Source organism: Lynx canadensis, chromosome A2, assembly GCF_007474595.2.
Source record: "Lynx canadensis isolate LIC74 chromosome A2, mLynCan4.pri.v2, whole genome shotgun sequence".
NCBI lineage: Eukaryota > Metazoa > Chordata > Mammalia > Carnivora > Felidae > Lynx > Lynx canadensis.
The window spans coordinates 43,310,063-43,328,897 of NC_044304.2; the positions used below are offsets into that span (position 1 = coordinate 43,310,063).

Below are 18,835 nucleotides of genomic sequence, written 5' to 3' on the forward strand. Positions count from 1 at the left end.
TCCCTCTGCCCCTCTCCAACTCACCTGTGAGCACACAAGCACATGTTCTCTCTCTCTAAAAAAAACAAAACAAAAACAAAAACAAAACCAGATCTTCATCAAAGTGTATTCACATAAGATGGCACCTAGTTTAAATAAGGCAAAATTATATTTTGTCTATCATTTATGTGCTGTTAAACAGTTTTAAAATCTGAATTATTAATTAAAACCTGTGAACTAGTATCATTTTGGAATGACTATGTTTTGATAGCTTACAGGACTTGTTTGACTTTTGACAGATGTTGATTTCCTTTCATGTCAACTATTAGATACCCCATTGTAATCATAAAAGGCATGAAGAAATTATGTTACAAGCGGATCCTATTTAAGTGGAAATGAACACAGAATATATTAAAATATCAGCCATCTTATCAACAATGTGTTATAATGACTTCTGATTAACACTGAGAACATGATTGATGTTACTGGGGGTATGGCACACTAACAATGTGACATTGAGAAAATTCAATCCAAAGCTTGTTAATTTCATAGAATCATTCAAATTCTCATTACTCCTTCATGACAGTTTTTGTTTTTGTGACCATTAAAAAATAATGACAATTTAATGGGACCTTTCAATAATGATAGTAGGAAACACATTTTTTTCAAATGCTCATCTGTTGTTACAACAAGAAATAGAAACAGTGGATACAATATATTGATTTTTGGTTTTAAAAAGAGTTTGTTAACTTGATTCTTATTGAGTCACTTTTAAAATTATGCAAACGCAAGTCATAAAGAACTTCCAAGTCAAAGCAGTAGTTCACGTCAATGGTACCAACATATGTAGGTTGATTTAGCTTTTTCAAGGGCAAAGAAAAAAAAAGCACATATTTGATTAAAAATCCTCTGTAAGAAACAGACAAGGCATGCCAGGTCTTGAATTAGTGTAAAGCGAATGGCTGCTAATCAAGAGCAGGTGGGGGAAGAAAAGGGGGTAGAGCTGGGGATAAGTAGAGTTTATATTGGCCAAATATTTGTATTATTAAAAGTCGAGTGTATATAAGAATTACTAAATTTATATATCAGACCTCTTACTTTTCATGGATACAGAGCAAACGTATGAAAAATAATCTTTGGGAAATAACTGAACAGCAAGGATGCTTCAAATTGAAACATTCACCTACAAAAAATTTTATTGGAACCAAAATATGCTATTTGACTTGTGTTTGCAAATTCATTCCTCTTTACTTTGTATCAGGAAGATGAAAATATAGTGTCATGACTTGATCAGTTGGTATGTCATAATCACAATAATTACCACATATTGATTATTTCCTCTATAACACACTGTAGTTTAGATACTTTAAATTGATTATTTTATTTAATCCCTACCGCAACCCTGATAAGTAGGTTTATGTATTGCATTTTTCCCTTCCTCAATGATTTATCCAACACTGTCCCATCCATTTCACTGAGAAATTTGAAACCACCATGAAAAATGTTCTCATCTAACCAGCAAATAATCCTACTGTCTATCTTATATCAGTAGTTAATATCTTTTTTTTTCTTGATACCCCTTTCTTAAAAAGGTCACTGCTTCCACAGGAGCTCTGATTACCACTTTTCTGACTTTTCAAGAACTTCACCCTAATCTGTGTCTTAGAATCAGCAATCTCTTTATCTAATTGTTTATATCAATATAGCAACGCTGCCCTCCAAACTCCTCCCTGTTCTCGAAATCTTACCTCTCATTCATAGCCAACTCTAAAGAGTTTACACACCTGTGATTCCGATATTCTTATCTACTACCTACTATTCACCCCTCAATCCACTTTATCCTCTTCTCCATAATTTTACTTACATTTCTCCTGTCAGGATTATGTATGACCTTCATGTTGCCTAATACATTTTTCTGTCCGCATCTTATTCCATGTCTTAGATGCTGCTTTCTACCTATTTTCCCTTTTTCTGTCTCCCTCTCTCCTTCCCTCTTTCCCTCCCCTTCCTTCCTTCTTTCCTTTCTCTATAGTTCTCTACCTGTAAATATTGGAGATTTTTAGAGTTTGATTCTAGATGACTATCTACCAAATTGTTCTTGCCAAAAATTTGAGAGTCATCCCATGGGGACTACGTGCATTCCTATGGCTTTAAATGCTATATATATGCTCTTAAATTTCATTCTCATAAATCTGGACCTTGCCTCACCCGTGAATTCAGGGCTCATATGTCTTATAGCTTACATGACATTGTCATTTAGATAACTCATGGATAAGACACACACAATAATCAAAATAGAAGTCTTCAATCTCTCTAAATCACACCACAAATTAATTTCAATTATACTACAATGAAGTTGTTAAGCAAAAAAGGCACACACAATTTATAATCTTTATATTTTTAAAGATAAAGAGAGCTGTAGGTAAAGATCTAATAATCTCCACTTCCATATCTTTCATTCACGTCCTTGAGATAACCAAGGTGAATAATAAAAATATATATATTCTATAATTTTCTCTATACCAATTAAAAAAGAGATGCTCATATTTAGGTTTTTACTTCATTCTTTCACAGTGGGATAGGTCATAGCAATATTTAGCACTTTTTTAACTTAATAGTCTAACTCACTTTCCAAGAACTTTCCACATGAGTCCTTTATATTTAATAAATTCTTTCTAATCATGGATGGCATTCTATTCTATGACCTTGTGGATATTTTTCACCTTTTGCACTGATTTATTATTCAGTTGTTTCTTGGTGTTCCCTTTTTACTTTTAATATAATTCCATTATAATATAATAGCCCCAAATGTCCTGATTACTGCAGTTTCTCATTGACCCCTGCCCACTATGTGCCGATGAATAGTGCTTTCTTTCAATATTATGAAAATTCCCTGCTGTTATCTACATCTAGGTTTTTAAACATGTTTTTCTTTCTGCAAGGAATATTTTCCCTTCTCCATATCACCATTGCATGGCTCTCTCTCATCCATAACATCTGTATCCTGTTCTTTTCACTTACAAGATAGGTCAGTTAGATAAAAGTTTAAGCTGCTGGGGTGCCTGGGTGGCTCAGTCGGTTAAGCGTCCAACTCCTGCTTAGGTCATGATCTCATGATCCATGAGTTTGAGCCCTGCATCGGGCTCTGTGCTGACAGCTCAGAGCCTGGAACCTGCTTAGGATTCTGATCTGCCTCTCTCTGCCCCTCTCCTGTTGGCGTTCTGTCTCTCTCTCTCCATCTCAAAAATAAACATTAAAAATTTTAAAAAAGAAAAACAAGGTTAAACTGCTATAATACAGAGACCTCAAAATAAATGCCTCAAACAATATAGGAGTTTATTTATCTTTTCTGTGATGATCCAGAGTGGATGTTCCAGATCACCTGTGGTTGTACTCCATGCAATCACTCAAGTACCCGGGTTAATGGTGGCTCTTTCAACTTGACCAGGATCTTTCCTGTCATTGGCAATCTAGATGCTGAAGGTATGGGTGGAGAACATACAACTGTGGACATTTCCTTTCACACATAATAGAAGTTTCACTCATTTCTCCTTACCGTATGAAGTGCGAAGATGTCTGCGAAACGTAGCCTCTGGTTGGAGCAGTGTATTTGATCTACAAATCTATTATTATGGAAGAAGGGAGCATATATCATTTTTGTAGACAACCAGCAGCCTCCACACCATAATAATTATCACAATTTGTAAATTATACATTTGTTGCTTTGTTTTTTAACTTGTGTTCTAGTTTTCCTCTTAGATAACAAGCACAATAAGGGCAATGTACATGCCTGATTCATTTACCAATACATATTCTCTCCTTAATACGCTTCCTGCATTTGAGTAGGGATTCAATACAAATTTGTTAAAAGACTAAATGAATGTATAAAAGAATTTTACAGGTGAAAAAACCTAGGGTTCAGAGAAGTTCGACAATTTACTCATTCCTGGATGCTGAATGACCATTTTCCAGGAATGTTGAAAGATTTGTACCTCCTGTGGATGGCTTAACAAGATAACTAGTTAGCTTTCTTCTAACAGTGAATTTATATGATTGTTTTATGGTATAGGATATTACAACACTCCAAACAAGATCATGATGCTACTTTTTGATGGAGTAGAACAAGAAAATGAGAAAATATGCCTTCTTTCTCATTGGTTCAGTCACATTGAACTCTTTCCCTCACTCTATTCCATCCTAAGTTCTCACAGACTTCATGTGCACATCAAATACCAACCATTAATCTAAGATGCTAGAAGATTACAGCAAACTTGCTGCATATACATACTTTTTTTTTTTTTTTAATCACACCTTCCCTGGGCAAAGAAAGTAAATATGTGCTGGATTTTAAAGATTTTCTGCTGGGCTACAGGCTGCCTGGGAGAATAAAAGTAAACAGATAGTAGGTATTGTTAATAAATGTTTTCATCACATACTCTGATTATATGAAAAAGGAAGAAGAGAAGAAAGAAGAAAAAAGAAGGAAAAAATGAGATTTTTAGAGATAAAAATCAGTGTAGATAAATTGATCATCAACTAAATCTTCTGGTCAGCCAAGTATGGGTGTCCATTACTGTTAAGAATAAAAATAAGTTTGAGATTCTTCTTTAACGTGTTTGTTACTGCAAGATGATTCTAAAGCTGTTTTGTTTGTTTTCCAAGATATTGAAGACTTTGAAACCAAAACAAGAAGCACAGTGTCCGTCCGAGAAGGTCAAGGTGTGGTGCTTCTCTGTGGCCCACCACCACACTTTGGAGGTATGGTGGGGGGTACTTTGGGTCACACCATTAATGTGGTCTCTTGATGAGTAAAGAAGGCACATCTTGGAGTCAAAGATAGCTCTTCATCAAATCAAAAGGAACTTCAAGTCCCTTCAAGTTCATCCTATCGCATCTGAACAGTTCCATTGTAAATCATTTTTAAAAGAATTTTTTTCATGCAGTCACTCAAGTGAAAATGAGTACCTGAGTACCAAGTAAAAATGACCCCTGATGCAATCTGATGCTTGTCACCCTGAATGTCAGGAGACAATTTGTTTAACCTCCTTTGGCTCAGTTTCCTCCTCTGTAGAATTGAGACACAAACTGATAATCTGTATTACAGTGCTGTTGTGAATGTTGAGTGAGCTAATGAATGCAAATTGATGAGTGTAATGGCTAGTACTTATTCAGAAAAGAAAGCTGAGATTGTTATTTCATTGTTGCTATGGACATCCATGGAAAAGCAAATTCCAACATTCCTCTTGGGAACCTCACCTTAACTATTGTGAGAGGAGAGTTACCACATTAATTACAAGCAAATTTTGGATGGCACCAAATCAGAGTATCTCCTAGCAATGGTGAAAACATGCACTCGACACCAATCTCTAGTTTGTAAGAATCTGGACTGATCCATGAATTAACCTGTTTGTTGCCAAGGACCTAAACCATCTACTCATTCGCACCCCCTCAGGGTTGCATTTGGTCAAATGATTTGGTAAAATATGGTGGATTCTTAACCAACAGTGAATCTGGAAGAAGCAGCATCACAATATCCATGGAGTTATTTGATTTGGTTCAATTCAGTATCATACTGACTATATTATAGTTAGCGTAATAATAATAGCAAATACTTATACAGCATAGATCTAAGTACTTTACATGTATTAACTTTTAAAATTCTCATAGCAGCTTCATGAAAGAAATACTATGATTATTGTTTCACAGATGAGAACAATAAGGTAGAGAGAGGTTAAGTAACTAGTCTGTGGTAACATAGCTGATAGGTCCTGGAGCCGAGCTCCAAATCCAGCCAGAGTGGCTCCTAGAGCAGCCCTTTTATAGTTTAGTCCCACTCTGGAATGGGAGAATTTTGAAAGCAGATAGAACAAATACTTAAAAATAAAATGAAAGCTATTTTACCCCTAATATTAAACAAAATATTATTTATGATCTTTTAAAACCTGAAAATATTTTTCCATTTGTTTCATTTTTACACAGTTACATGAAATGCTGATGCAAAAAAAAGAAACTGATTAGAAGTTAACAATATTTTATTCAAAAATATTACACAGTAGTATAACAATTATGCTCACCTAAAATATTGGGGGAGAGTTATACTGTTTTCAATGCTATCTGAGGCAAAATAGTATTATTCTACAGCATTGAAAAAATATAATGCCGCTTATTTTTTAACCATAGGGAAATTATTTTTTAGTGGTATAACCTAAGATGACAAGACAGGCAAAATCATGCCTGTTTTGTGCTGTCAGTCTATGTCAGTCTATGTCATTTTATGCTGTGACTTTGGTCAAAGAAACTTGTCAGAATTGAAGATTATTTTCAACTTTGTTTACCCTGAATGAAGGTAGCAGAAATGTCAAATATTTGTAAATGAATGTCATATATTTTTAAAAGGCAGCCAGATAGGAAAAGCTTTCCCTATTACCTTGTTACCTACCACCATTAGAGTATGTGTTGATCATCTAAAGCATGTAAGACCCTTATTGTAACAGTTCTCTCTGCTTAATGCCATGAGATTAAGTCATAGACAAAAACTGCCTTCCATTAAGACCTTTTTAAGTGAATAACTAATGGCTATTGCATGCAAGTTATGACAAATTTGTCAGATACCAAATTTGATTATATCATATGTTTTTAGCAGGATTCCAAGGTATTTGTCAATATTGACTTCATCCGGCTATTGTAGGAATTTTCATCCTGAGAGCTCCTGGGGTTGTGCATGCTTCCTCATCTCTACAAAGGCAGAAATACTGGAATACTTTTCTTCTGTTCTTTATAGTTCTCCCAATCAAAACTGAGGGGAATATTGACAGACACCCTTTGATCCAACTATATAAAGAGTCATCAATTCATTAGAAGAGGAAAGTATTAATAATAGTAACAATGACTACCAATTATTGACTTGATATCATGAGCAAAAAGGACTTTGCATGATTTTATCATTCCCAGGATTCTGATCATTAAGAATAATCATTTTTAAATGAGGAAACCAAGACTCAGATAAACTAAGTAAATCAGTTTTCAGTTAGTAAATGAAGACAAGATTCTAGTAGAGGAATTTCTGACTTCCAAAAAAAAAAAAATTGCCTTTGGATAGAAAGCTCTGTAGTTAATGGTTAAACCTCAGATTGTGTATCAGTTTCAACACTCTTACACCTCCAGTTTGCTAAAAGTTTTAAGAGTGTCTTTAACTGGCTCATTTGAAACAATTCTTTATTCTTCCTTTTCCTTTCTCACCTTCCTGTGAAGGTGAATTGTGCCAAGAAAGACTTCAAGAATGTAGAGAAACATATTGGTTGGATAACCTTCAAATTGATTTAGTGGACAGCTGGTTTAAAATGAGCCAATTTTACACATAGACATTTTTGTCTTTGTAATTTTTCTCTGGTTTAGGATGTATATATGTGTGTATATATTTGTAGCTTCAAGCAACACCCAATTATTAGTTCACAGTTCTATATGTCAGAAGCCAAAGGATGATGTGGCTGGTGTCTCTACTCAGATTCTTACAAGGACAAAATCAAAGTCATGACCGGATGGCATTCTTTTCTGACAAGTCTGAGGAAGGCTCGGTTTCCAGGCTTACTCAAGTTGTTGGCTGAACTGGGTTCCTCGCCATTGTGGAACTCAGGTTTACCCCAGTTCCTTTCTGGCCAGATGTCAAGGGCCACTGTCATCTTCTAGAGGATGCCTGCACTTGCCACATGTTTTCTTCCATCTTCAGAGCCAACAGCAAAGAATACCCCTCACATCCATTCGTTCTAATAGTTCAAATCTCTCTAGCCAAGATAAGGGAGAAATTATCTTAAACGTGATGTTATCAGAACATTCTGAGTTATGTATATTTTTTCTCTAGTGTATTCACAAAACAAAACAAAACAAAAAAAACTTGGAAAACATTTGTTAAACAAGGCAGGCCTGGGGCGCCTAGGTGGCTCAGTTGGTTAAGCGTCCGACTTCAACTCAGGTCATGATCTCACGGTGTGTGAGTTTGAGCCCCACGTCGGGCTCTGTGCTGACAGCTCAGAGCCTGGACCCTGCTTTGGATTCTGTGTCTCCCTCTCCCTCCGGCCCTCCCCTGCTCACTCTCTGACTCTCTCTTTCAATAATAAATATTAAAAAAAAAATTTTAAAAACAAGGCAGGCCTATCAGATACATTGTAGTTTGTTTTATAAAACAAAAGCCAAAAACAAGAACGATGGGAGACTAAGAAAAATTATCAAATAGGTTGAATTCTATAAATTGACCTGGGGGAAGAAAATGGCTCCAGGAACAAAACAAAAGGAAAAAGTGTGTAGATGGATTTCCCATATAAATGATTAGTGATCACTCAGTGAAGTAGAGTAATCGGCATAAACCAAACTCAATAGGTGCTCTTTTATTGATGTCCTTTTTTTCCCCATATAGACCAAAGGAGACCTGACTTCAGAATAGGCTTTCTTGTGGATATTTCCTACCCAATTTTAAAGGTAACTGTGAGTGTGCTGTTCTTCTAGAAATAGAGAATTTATAGATAAAGTTTATTCGAAAGGAAAGGGACCCATAGTGAAAGAGAAAGAAACCTAGGCAATAATGCCAGAACACAAAACTGGCACATTCTGCTTTATCTCTTAGAAATGTGATATTTGGACACAAAACAGGAACCATTCCCTATACTCTGAGGAGAGAAGTATATTTGCTTCCTTAATCCTATTTCTTAACTACAGATAAACTCCATGAATGTGACTGAATCTATGCCAATAGAGCCAGATTAAGCCCCCGTTTCCATCTTCCTAAAAAAATATAATTCTAGAATGTTACAGAGAAATATAAATTTTTCTGAAAGTTTTGCCTCAAGACCACAGAGAGTGCTACAATGTTTATCTGGTTGAAACACTTTATACCCTATTAGACATTGTTTTCCTTTCTCCTAAACTCTCTCACTGGTAGTCTATGACTTCCCTCGTCTCTACACAATCTCCAACAGTCCCTTCTATTGTCTATTATAGTTATTATCCATAATTTGGATACCCATGACAGAAAAATACAAGTCTCAAAAGAAAAAAAAAAAAAGAGAAAAGAAAGAAAGAAAAATACAAGTCTTCTAGTTAGACTCTTGGTGCTTGGCAAAGCTAAAATTTACTAGTCAGCTAAAAAGACTTTTCCTTTCCTTTACTAGGTCTCTAGAGGATTCTATGATCTCTTCTCTGTATCCAGGTTTATGTGACAAAAGGAGGCAATACACTATTTATTTTGCTTATTCATTTGGGGGAGGGGTCACTGAACCTTGAGATAGACTATGAACTTTGTTGCAGGGAAGTCTTTCTACTATGGGTTTTCACTCACCTCAAGGATGTACTTTTGCTTAAGAGCCTTGTCACTTTAATGGAGATTCTGCATAAGTCATTTGCAACATCACTGAACTCAAAATTATCTTGAACTTTTTGAATGGAGATGAAAAACTTGAAGCCAAAGCTGTTGGATGAATTTGAAAATAAACCATCAGTAGATCTTCATGGGTGCAGTGAGTTAACCCAGCTTCACATGAAGTTTTTTTTATTTAGAAAAAGAAAATTAATCTTTTATTTATTTTTGAGACATACACACACACACACACACACACACACACACACACACACAGAATACAAGCAGGGGAGGGACAGAGAGAGAGGGAGACACAGAATTCAAAGCAGGTTTCAGGCTCCTCACTGTCAGCAAAAAGACCAATGCGGGGCTGGAACTCACAAACTGTGAGTTCATGACTTGAGCCGAAGTCAGACGCTTAACTGACTGTGCCACCCAGGCACCCCTGAAATTTTCTTTAAAAATGACAGAGTGAAAGAATGGTACATGTTGTCTAAAATAATTAAGATCACCTTCACTGTGAAATTATAGTTTCATCATGTCTAAAGTAAAGCACATTCTTTCCCTTTATTGTCTCAATATAAAATTCTCAATCCTGGGCTCATAAACATCATAGGCTTAAAGTTTGTTTTAGAGGAAATATTCCATTGTCTTCTCAGATAAAACTTTTAGGTTGGTACAACAGTCGAATTTATGCCAGTAGTTTGGAGCATCTATGTCTGTGGTAGGAAGATAGCACTGCTGTTTGAGCCCAGCGTTTGTATTTTCATCAATAAAAATGTTGACAACTCAACATAAATGGAAAATCATTTTCAGCAAAGTCTCAAAATTATGTTATAGAATCAAGAGGAAAATTACATAGAGGAAAAAGTGCTAAATTTTCATATGGCCTTCTACCTAGTTAGTTTTTTTTCCCCCTTCTGTTTCTGGAGTAAATGACAGTGGTGTTCTCTTAGTAAGTAGGACAAATCAGCAACAACAGCATTACTTTGGGGTTGCTTGAGTGTGTAAAAGGCAGACAGGCTCAAGAGTTGCCTGTTGGTATAGTAATGACAGTGATAGCCATCATTATTGAACTTGCACTATTATTTACTCAACAAATATTTATTGTGTACATCCTAAGCCACTCATTTTAGTGAATTTTAGGGATAGTGGAGAACAATGTGACAAAGTCTTTCCCTTCATGAATCTTATAATAAGCAAGTATAAAAATATGACAGATGGTCATAAAATCTAGGGAGAAAACTAAAGTGGGTCAGGAGTGGTGGGTGTTGCTATTGTATATTGTGAGGCCACAGTAGGCTTTGTTTGTATTTGAGAAAAGAACTAAAAGAATGAGAGAGTGAGACATCGAGAAAAGACAGTTTGGGCAGAGGGAACAACATGTGCAAGGGGCCTGTGGTAGGGCTGTATCTGGCACATTAGAAGAATAGCAATAAAACCAGTATAGAGAAAGAAAAGTGTGCAAACATGAGACTAAATGAGGATATAAGCACTACTTTAGAGCTATTTTAGAGCCTTTGAATTTTACTGTGACTGAGATTAGAATGCCTTGTGTGGTACTGAACAAAAGACTGACATAATTTATCTGACTTCCAGTTAAAATTTTTATTATTGGGACACTTGTGTGGCTCACTTGGTTAAGCATTTGACTCTTGATTTTGGCTCACTTCATGATCTCATACTTTGTGAGATTGAGCCCCACATTGGGCTCTGTGCTGACAGTGCAGAGCCTGCTTGCACTCGCTTTCTCTCTTTCTCTCCCTCCCTCCCTCAAAATAAATAAATAAACATAAAAAAAATTTTCTCTAGAGAATAGACCATAAAAGGGCAATAATATAAGGAGTTAAAAGTGATTCAGGGGAGAGATAATGGTGTCTTGAACTGGGATGATAGCAACAAACAGATGAATAAATAACCATCTTCACTATATGTTCAGAGGGTATACCTAAAATAATTTCCTGGAAGATTAGATGTAGACTGTAAGAGAAAGGAGTAGTTTTTGTACCGAACAATTAGAAGAATGGAATGCCATTTATTGGGATGAGACCAATAAAGGGAGAGCAGATTTTGGAATGGGAGACATCAGGAATTTGTTTGGGTACATTTTAACTTACAGATGTCTATTAGATAGAACAATGAAAATTTTGAGTAGGCAGTTGGATTTACATGTTTATGGGGAAAGCTCTGGTTTGGAGAAATCAATTCAGAAGTTACCATTGTTAAAAAAACTAAATGTAACTGAATAGATTTAAAGATCTGATTGGCTTTATTCAATGATTTATGAATTGGGCAGCAAACCATCTTGCAAATGGGAAGGAGCTCTGAAGAGCTGTACAAAATGAAAGACTTTTAGAGACAGAAAGAGGCAAAGCAAGGAAGTCGCTCTAGCAAATTGTTTCAGGCAAGGTCACCTTCCTCTGGAGGACAAATAGGGTCTGTCCAGTGGATTGCCTCACAAGTGCTGACCCGGTAATTCCAGATTGCCTGGTTAAGGGTCACATTTCTGGGAGAGGCCGAAACTGGAATTTGGTTTGCCAAGGTGGGACTTAGCACCAGTGACTCCATTTGGGACCTATTGTCTATGTCTCTCTTTTTTTCTTTTAACACCATGTGTAAGTAGTGTTTAAAGCATATGATTGGATGAGATAATGAATACCTCCTGTACACTGGGCACTCAGCTCAGCATTTTCTGTACCTCAACTCATATAACACTTTCAAAGAAAATGTCTCCATTCTAGAAATTGAGTAATTGTTTTAAAGAAGTAATTGTTTACTTGACCAAGAAGACATACATTGAGTGTAAACACTACTGCATTTATTCTCCTGCCTAATCTGATCTGACATAATCTGGCCCACAATAGATGATAACTGCTGAATAAAGTATAAATGGAAATAGCAAGTCCTCTTATCTCTATCGGAGATTATGTAAACAGCACCCAGGGAGGTAAATTAATTTGCATAATGTTACTGTAACACGTTAGAATCAGAAAGATCATGTAGCTGACCAGAGTTCTATGGACCACATTTCCTGTGTCTACTTTCAGAATCTTATTTATACCCAGTAAGAATGTTTTCTCTTACTTTCCATAACATCAGACACAAGTCTTGTGTTACAGCCTGTTTCCATTTGTAGAGCCCAGGGTTTCTCACCATCAGCACTATTGACACTTCAGGATGAGACGATTCTTTGTGATAGGGATTGTCCTGTGTTCTGTGTATTGTGAAGATGGTTAGCAACGTTCCTGGCCTGTGCCCTGTTGGTACCAGTAGCACTCCCTCCCCCAATAACGAGAAGGAAAAATATCTCCAGACTTTGCCAAATAGTCCCTCTCAGGCAAAATCACCCTTGCTTGAGAACCACTGAAATAGCCCATCACTTACATTTTCTGTATTTAGCTCATCTATGGAGGATGGAATTGAGCAGAAAAAAGGAAGTCTGGTCTTTTTGTATTTGCCTTCATGATTTGCCCCTCTTCCTTACAATTGGAGGTTTCTCAGAAGTTCACTCAGACACTGGCTGTGTTTTCATTTCTTCTCTAGGACATGAGCAGTACTAGAGTTCTTTGGAAACTAGCACTAATAGGAACTCAGAGGGCCTTTACTTAGTGGTTGTTTGTAAATGATAAAAACAGCTATCTCCATGATTCTGAACACGGGTGTATAAATCAAAAGGCATCTAATAAAACCTAGGTGGTTAAGCAGTAATTGTGGAACAAATGGGAACTCAAATCGGAGTGGCTGTAAAGGTGTCAGGGCAGTGTTCTGGGCTGCATCATAAACTTGCTCAATACCAGTATCAATGACTTCAACCCAGAAAAGGAATTATTTTTCTTGGATTAGGTCTTTGCCGCTGAGCTAGCATACCCATGATTTACCACCCAACAGCCAGTCACATTTAACTCCAAAGCATTGCACAAGGTTTACAGTAAAGTACACGCATTCCAGGTTATTCCAAAGGGGAGATTTGCCCACTAAACCTGAGAACAATGCTTCAGATTCTTTATTCTTCTCATGTATTTTCTACTTCTAGACACATGCTACCAATTTCGAAGTCTATCTTATAGAGCCAATAGAAGTTCTCAGTGTCATTGTTCTTCCACATGGGATACCTCTCCTCTAATAAAAATGACATCCCATATAATGGGCACAATAGCATGGATCTCTTGTGTTTGTGTTTTAAATATTGCAGTGCAAGATATAAGGCTGTAAATTATGTCAAAATGTAATCATGCTCTAGGGAAAACAGTGTTTGTTGTATGCTTGAGGGAACACAGATAGAATCTTCAATTGCTTACTGCAGATCTGCCATTTCTAATAATAAAGTTGTAGAGGATGGTGTCAGTGTGAAACTGACAGTTTCACAGGCAGTGCTTCAGGAAGGACCAATTATCATCCAGTTCTAATGTTACTGCTGAATCATCACAGGGAAAATGCATCACAATCATTAATAACATAAATGTCATAGGTGGTGGAGAAAATATTTAAAAATTCAATGGTTTCAACTTAAGTGGATCATGAATTATACATTTAATTAAGAAAAGCCAAATGGGAAGAATTTTAAACTTCTAATTTGTAAGGTTTTTTTTTCTTTCCCCATTAAAAATATACAAATTAAGCATTACAGTGGCTGATGATGGAACAAAATAGATAAAAGCCCCCGCGGTAGTTTGGCTGTTTGGGTGGATGGGAATAGGTGACCCATAGGGAGAAGGGAGAAAGGCGGGATGGAAAATATAGTGACTGGAAGGGCTTGCAGCTTAACTTCTTCACCAATTCACAGAGGAGCACAAAGGGGTACCTGGATTCTAGAACTACTACAGAACTACTGCCATAGTCCCCTCTTCTCATTCACCAGTAAAAAGAGAAGGTTGGGCTGGAGGATCTTTAGGTCCCTTCCATCCCAGACATGCCACAAATCCATGAACTGAGGAACATCCTCTTTTCCAGACTCCCACGTACCGCCCAAGGAGAAATATACAAGATGGCCACCATTTTGTCAAACTCTGAGCCATTTCCCTTCCTAGTATGATTATGCAGAAGAGATTGAGAATTACCACTGTATTAATGGTTTTCAAAGCAGTGTTCTGAGACGCCCCCAGTGTCAGCATTTCCCGGGAATTCGTTAGCAGTGCAAATTCTCTGGTTCCTTTCCTGACCTACTGAGAGTGAAACCGGGAGGGTAGAACCCAGCAATTTGTGTTTTACCAAGTCCTCTAGGTGATTGTGATGCACCCTGAAGTTTCAAAATCTCTATTCTAGTGAGGCCATTTTGGAGAAAATAATTACTTCTTAGTGGTTTAAAAAATGCATACTATTCCCCACTAGTACTAGCTACAAACAGGTTGAAGTGATTGAGAGTGACAGATCAACGTTTCATTCTGTAAGATTCTGAGGAAATTGAACACAGGACAGACATTGTTGATGGAGGGAGAGGATGGGTAGAGAGGAACAGGTGTCCTAGTTCTCAGTAGGCTTGGATAGGCAGAGAGCTTGGGTGTTTAGAAAGAAGTGTCAGGGTAAGGAAGAATAGCCTAGGGGATTTGGCATCTGAAAGAGCTAGGTTCAAGTCCTACCCCTTGCACCTGCAAACAATGTGATTTGGGGAAATTACTTTTATACTTTTAGCTCCAATACCTTGTACTATTTAATGGGCATATTATTAATAGCCAATTAGCCTCACAAAATGAATTTATGGATTGATGAAACAGGTATGAAATAAAAGTGCTCATTACTTTTTATATAATTTTGTTTATTTCTGAACCACATTCTTCTGGCAACTTCTAAATGTTCCACTATTGAAGAAAGATACATCACATGCAGGGATAGATCAGAAAGTTTTAGCAAAGTGAAAATGAATTCACCAAGGGAGAAATGGAAATTACAGTCTCAGGTCTCAAGATTATAGGGTAAAGAATACAAAGATTTCTTGGGCATTAGTGGCAACTTATAATTTCTGTTAAGTGAGAGGGTTACCTTGGATTTCATAGAACTAGAGATTATTCCTCTTCCCAAATCAGCATTGAATAAAGATCCCTAAGCTGGGACATAGCCCTGGGAATTTTCTCAGGATTGTCTTTATTTCACAAAAGGTTCAAAAGATGAGGAGTCACTGACAGCAAGGGAATCTGAACTACATTTTTTCCTTCTCTCTTTATTGAAGAAAAATTTACTATCTAGATAGCTCTCAGTTTCAAACAAAAACCCTTTGAGCATCTTCTCTTTGGTGGAGACAGAGTAACAGGCTTAGAAGTGAAGCAGCAAAGGACATCAGTAAAGAAACTTAGAAGCAAGAGACCACATGAAATGATAAAAGACTCCAGTAGAGACTTGTAAAAGCAATGAAGATTCAATACCCAGGAACAGGACAAGAATGTCAAGGCATATTTTCAAAAATAAAAAGTGAATTGCATTTATGCATACTTGATCTAAAAGCATTAGACTCAGAGAGATCAAAGGAACGTTGAGGGTGGAGTAGACAATTCATAGCTTTAACTTCCCATTCATTGCAAAAATAAATATTTTTTCGTAACATCTCAAGCAATGCTCATCTTTCCTCTGCTTTGTCATCTTTGATAGAGAGCTGTTACCTCATAAATCACCTGCTATTATAGTCCTGAAGTTTAGGATGGTCTTCATTTTATTAAAGACCATATAGCCTTCTGTAACCCCCAACAGCCAAAGTCCTATTTTTGCCTCCTGGACATCAAGAGAAAGGGCGTTACTTAACCCTTCATACACCTGGCAGCAATTCAGTCTATGAAGACAGCTCAATTATTCTTCCTCACCCTGCTCCCAGGGTAACAATCTAAGTTCTTATCATTTTCTTTTGTGACTTAATTTCTGGCCTTTGCTATGTTGGTTATCTGTCTCTTGATATACTTGAGAATTTTAATTCCCCTTCCAATAAGAAGTGCTCTGAACATAATATTCCAGTTCACCCACATGAGCCATTTGTAGGGTGTTGAAAATACAGATTCCATGATACTTCACTCAGATATAATGAAACCAAATTGCTAAGAGTAGGATTAGCTATCTGTATTTTAACAAGCTTGCTTCGTGATTCTAATGTGCTCTGAATAAAACATAATACTCCAGTCTGAATGGTTCAGAGTAAGGATGAAAAATATTATTCATCTATTGTTTTACAAGTTGTAATTCATTCTGGTGTTTAGCTTTCCTGACATGATTTTCATCCTATTTTTCCCATTTGTACAAATATTATATAGTAATTTAAAATTGTAATATGACAGAAACACATTATGTAGAGAGTAAAAGTCTTTTGTATTTCTTTCTCTTACCCTAAGAACACCGTCGTATACATTTCTAGGTTGCTGAATTAAATAATTTATATAGACACACATATACACATGCACATACACACAATACTAAATATCTTGATTTACAACATACTTTACACATAACCATACATCTTTGATTTTTTTCTATCTGAATACTACTTTTATAGGCTTAATGCCACTCTCTGCATTTTCACATTCTATACATAAGTGGCATTTTTGTTGATTGTTCTCTGACATATCCTCTCATATTTTATTCCTTCCTGAGAATTATCAGAGTTATGTCAGTATAGATGAATTCATTTTTACTAAAATAACTTATGAATTATTGTTAGAATTTAATGCTTTGGCTCCTCCCCACTATTAATGGTCTATCTGTAGGCTCTTATGTCTTCCTCCCTCTTTCCTTCCTTCCTTCTTTTTATGCTTTCTAAAGTCTGGTTTCCTAAGTGTAACATCTCAAGCAATGCTCATCATTCCTCTGCTTTGTAATCTTTGGTAGTATATTGTTAATGCTTTATATATTTTCCTCAGAGAAAGAGGTGATAAAGATGGCAACATTCCCATACTCCCACTTTCTCATGAGTGTTTCTATGTAGATGAAATTTAAGGGAAGAATAGCTATCGATCTGTTTTGCCTCCTCATCCTTTAGAGAATTTAAATTCAGTAAGGTTAGTGAAAAATGTTTCAGCCGGTCTGCTTCCACCTGGGGTAGACTTCTAGAACATATCAGAAATAATTAGTCTCTTTTGGCTTTACCGTATCATGCTTCTGCACCGGTTTTTAATAAAAGTGCAGATGACAATGATGGCCCAGAGCCTCTGCCTGACCAAGAGGCCCCTAGTTGCTTCAACTGTTCTATGAGCTGTGATTTCCTAGTGTGTGGTTTCCAAGTTCATCTACAGGTGAAGATGTTTTCAACCATGTGTATTTCCCTTCTTCACCCCCAGTACCTCCGTATTTGAACCAGTTATATTCTTTACTTCCTTAGACATAAGTTCAGTTCTACCTAGTTTTCATGGTATACACAATGTCTTAGGTTTCAGATAGTATCACACTTAAAAACCTTAATCCATGAGAATATTTTTGTTTGTTCCAAGATTTCTGGCTAAAATTTAAAAAGATAGACATGTGATTTGTGCATAGATGTGAAACAGCTGTAACTCTCACATATATAATTCTGGTAGGGAGGTTGACTGATACAACAACTTTGGAAAATTCTTTTGTAGTTTCTTATGAAGTTAAACATATGTCTATCTACCTTAAGTCTCACTCCTAGGACCTTATCCAAGAGGAATGAAAATGTCAATAGACAGTCTTATAAAAGAATGTTTATTTCAACCTAATACATAATGATCCCAACCTGGAAACAATCCAAATGCTCATCAACAAGAAAGTGGCTGAACAAATTGTGGTCTATTTATAAAATGGAATATTACTCAGCAATAGAAAGCAAAGGAGTACTGATAGTCACACAATGTAGATGAACATTAAAACTATATATATATGTTAAAAGAAATCGGACACAAAATAGTACATTCTACTTGATTTCATTCTTATGAAATCCAAATATAGACAGAAATAATCTATGATGATAGAAATTAGGCAGTAGTTACAATGGTAGAAATTGACCAGAAGGAGACATAAGGAAATTTCTGAAGAGATAGAAATGTTCCATATTTTATTTTGGCAGGGCGGCTATATAGGGTTTGTAATTGTTACAAATAAGTAAACTGAATGTTTTAGATCTGTGCATTTTATGGTATGTTTAACATATACATATACATCAATTAATCTCTGGAAATCATATATATATATGTTTATATATATATATGATCCATTTATATATAAAAGTCATATATATCATCCACTTGTATATATAAATCATATATATATAAATATGTATATATATCATCCACTTATATATATAAAGCATATATATATCATCCCTTTTATATACACAATATATAATGTGTATATATATGCAAATATATATATATATAATCCACTTATATATGTAAATTGTGTATATCATCTACTTATTCTCTTAATACCCCATCATTGCATTCCTAATTGAACAAAGCTAATGAAGGGCAGGGTGACCATATAATTCATCATCCAAATTTGGATACATTTGAATATAAGGGAATATTACAATTATAACAGGACAACAGTCATAAACTAGACAAACAGGGGCACAATTTTATTCCA

At 36.0% G+C, this 18,835-nt stretch overlaps 1 protein-coding gene and 1 pseudogene across 4 annotated transcripts in view; one reads left to right on the top strand and one right to left on the bottom strand.

The window, feature by feature from the left end:
* Positions 1 to 18,835, bottom strand: part of LOC115508493 — a 607,545-nt pseudogene that overhangs the window by 135,745 nt on the left and 452,965 nt on the right.
* Positions 1 to 18,835, top strand: part of CNTN6 (contactin 6) — a 163,575-nt gene that overhangs the window by 37,677 nt on the left and 107,063 nt on the right. For all 4 annotated transcript variants that reach the window (XM_032592341.1, XM_032592342.1, XM_032592344.1 and 1 more), the window contains exon 2: positions 4,642 to 4,737. In XM_032592341.1, the coding sequence (XP_032448232.1) occupies positions 4,642 to 4,737 (96 nt within the window). The remainder of the gene's footprint in view (positions 1 to 4,641; positions 4,738 to 18,835) is intronic.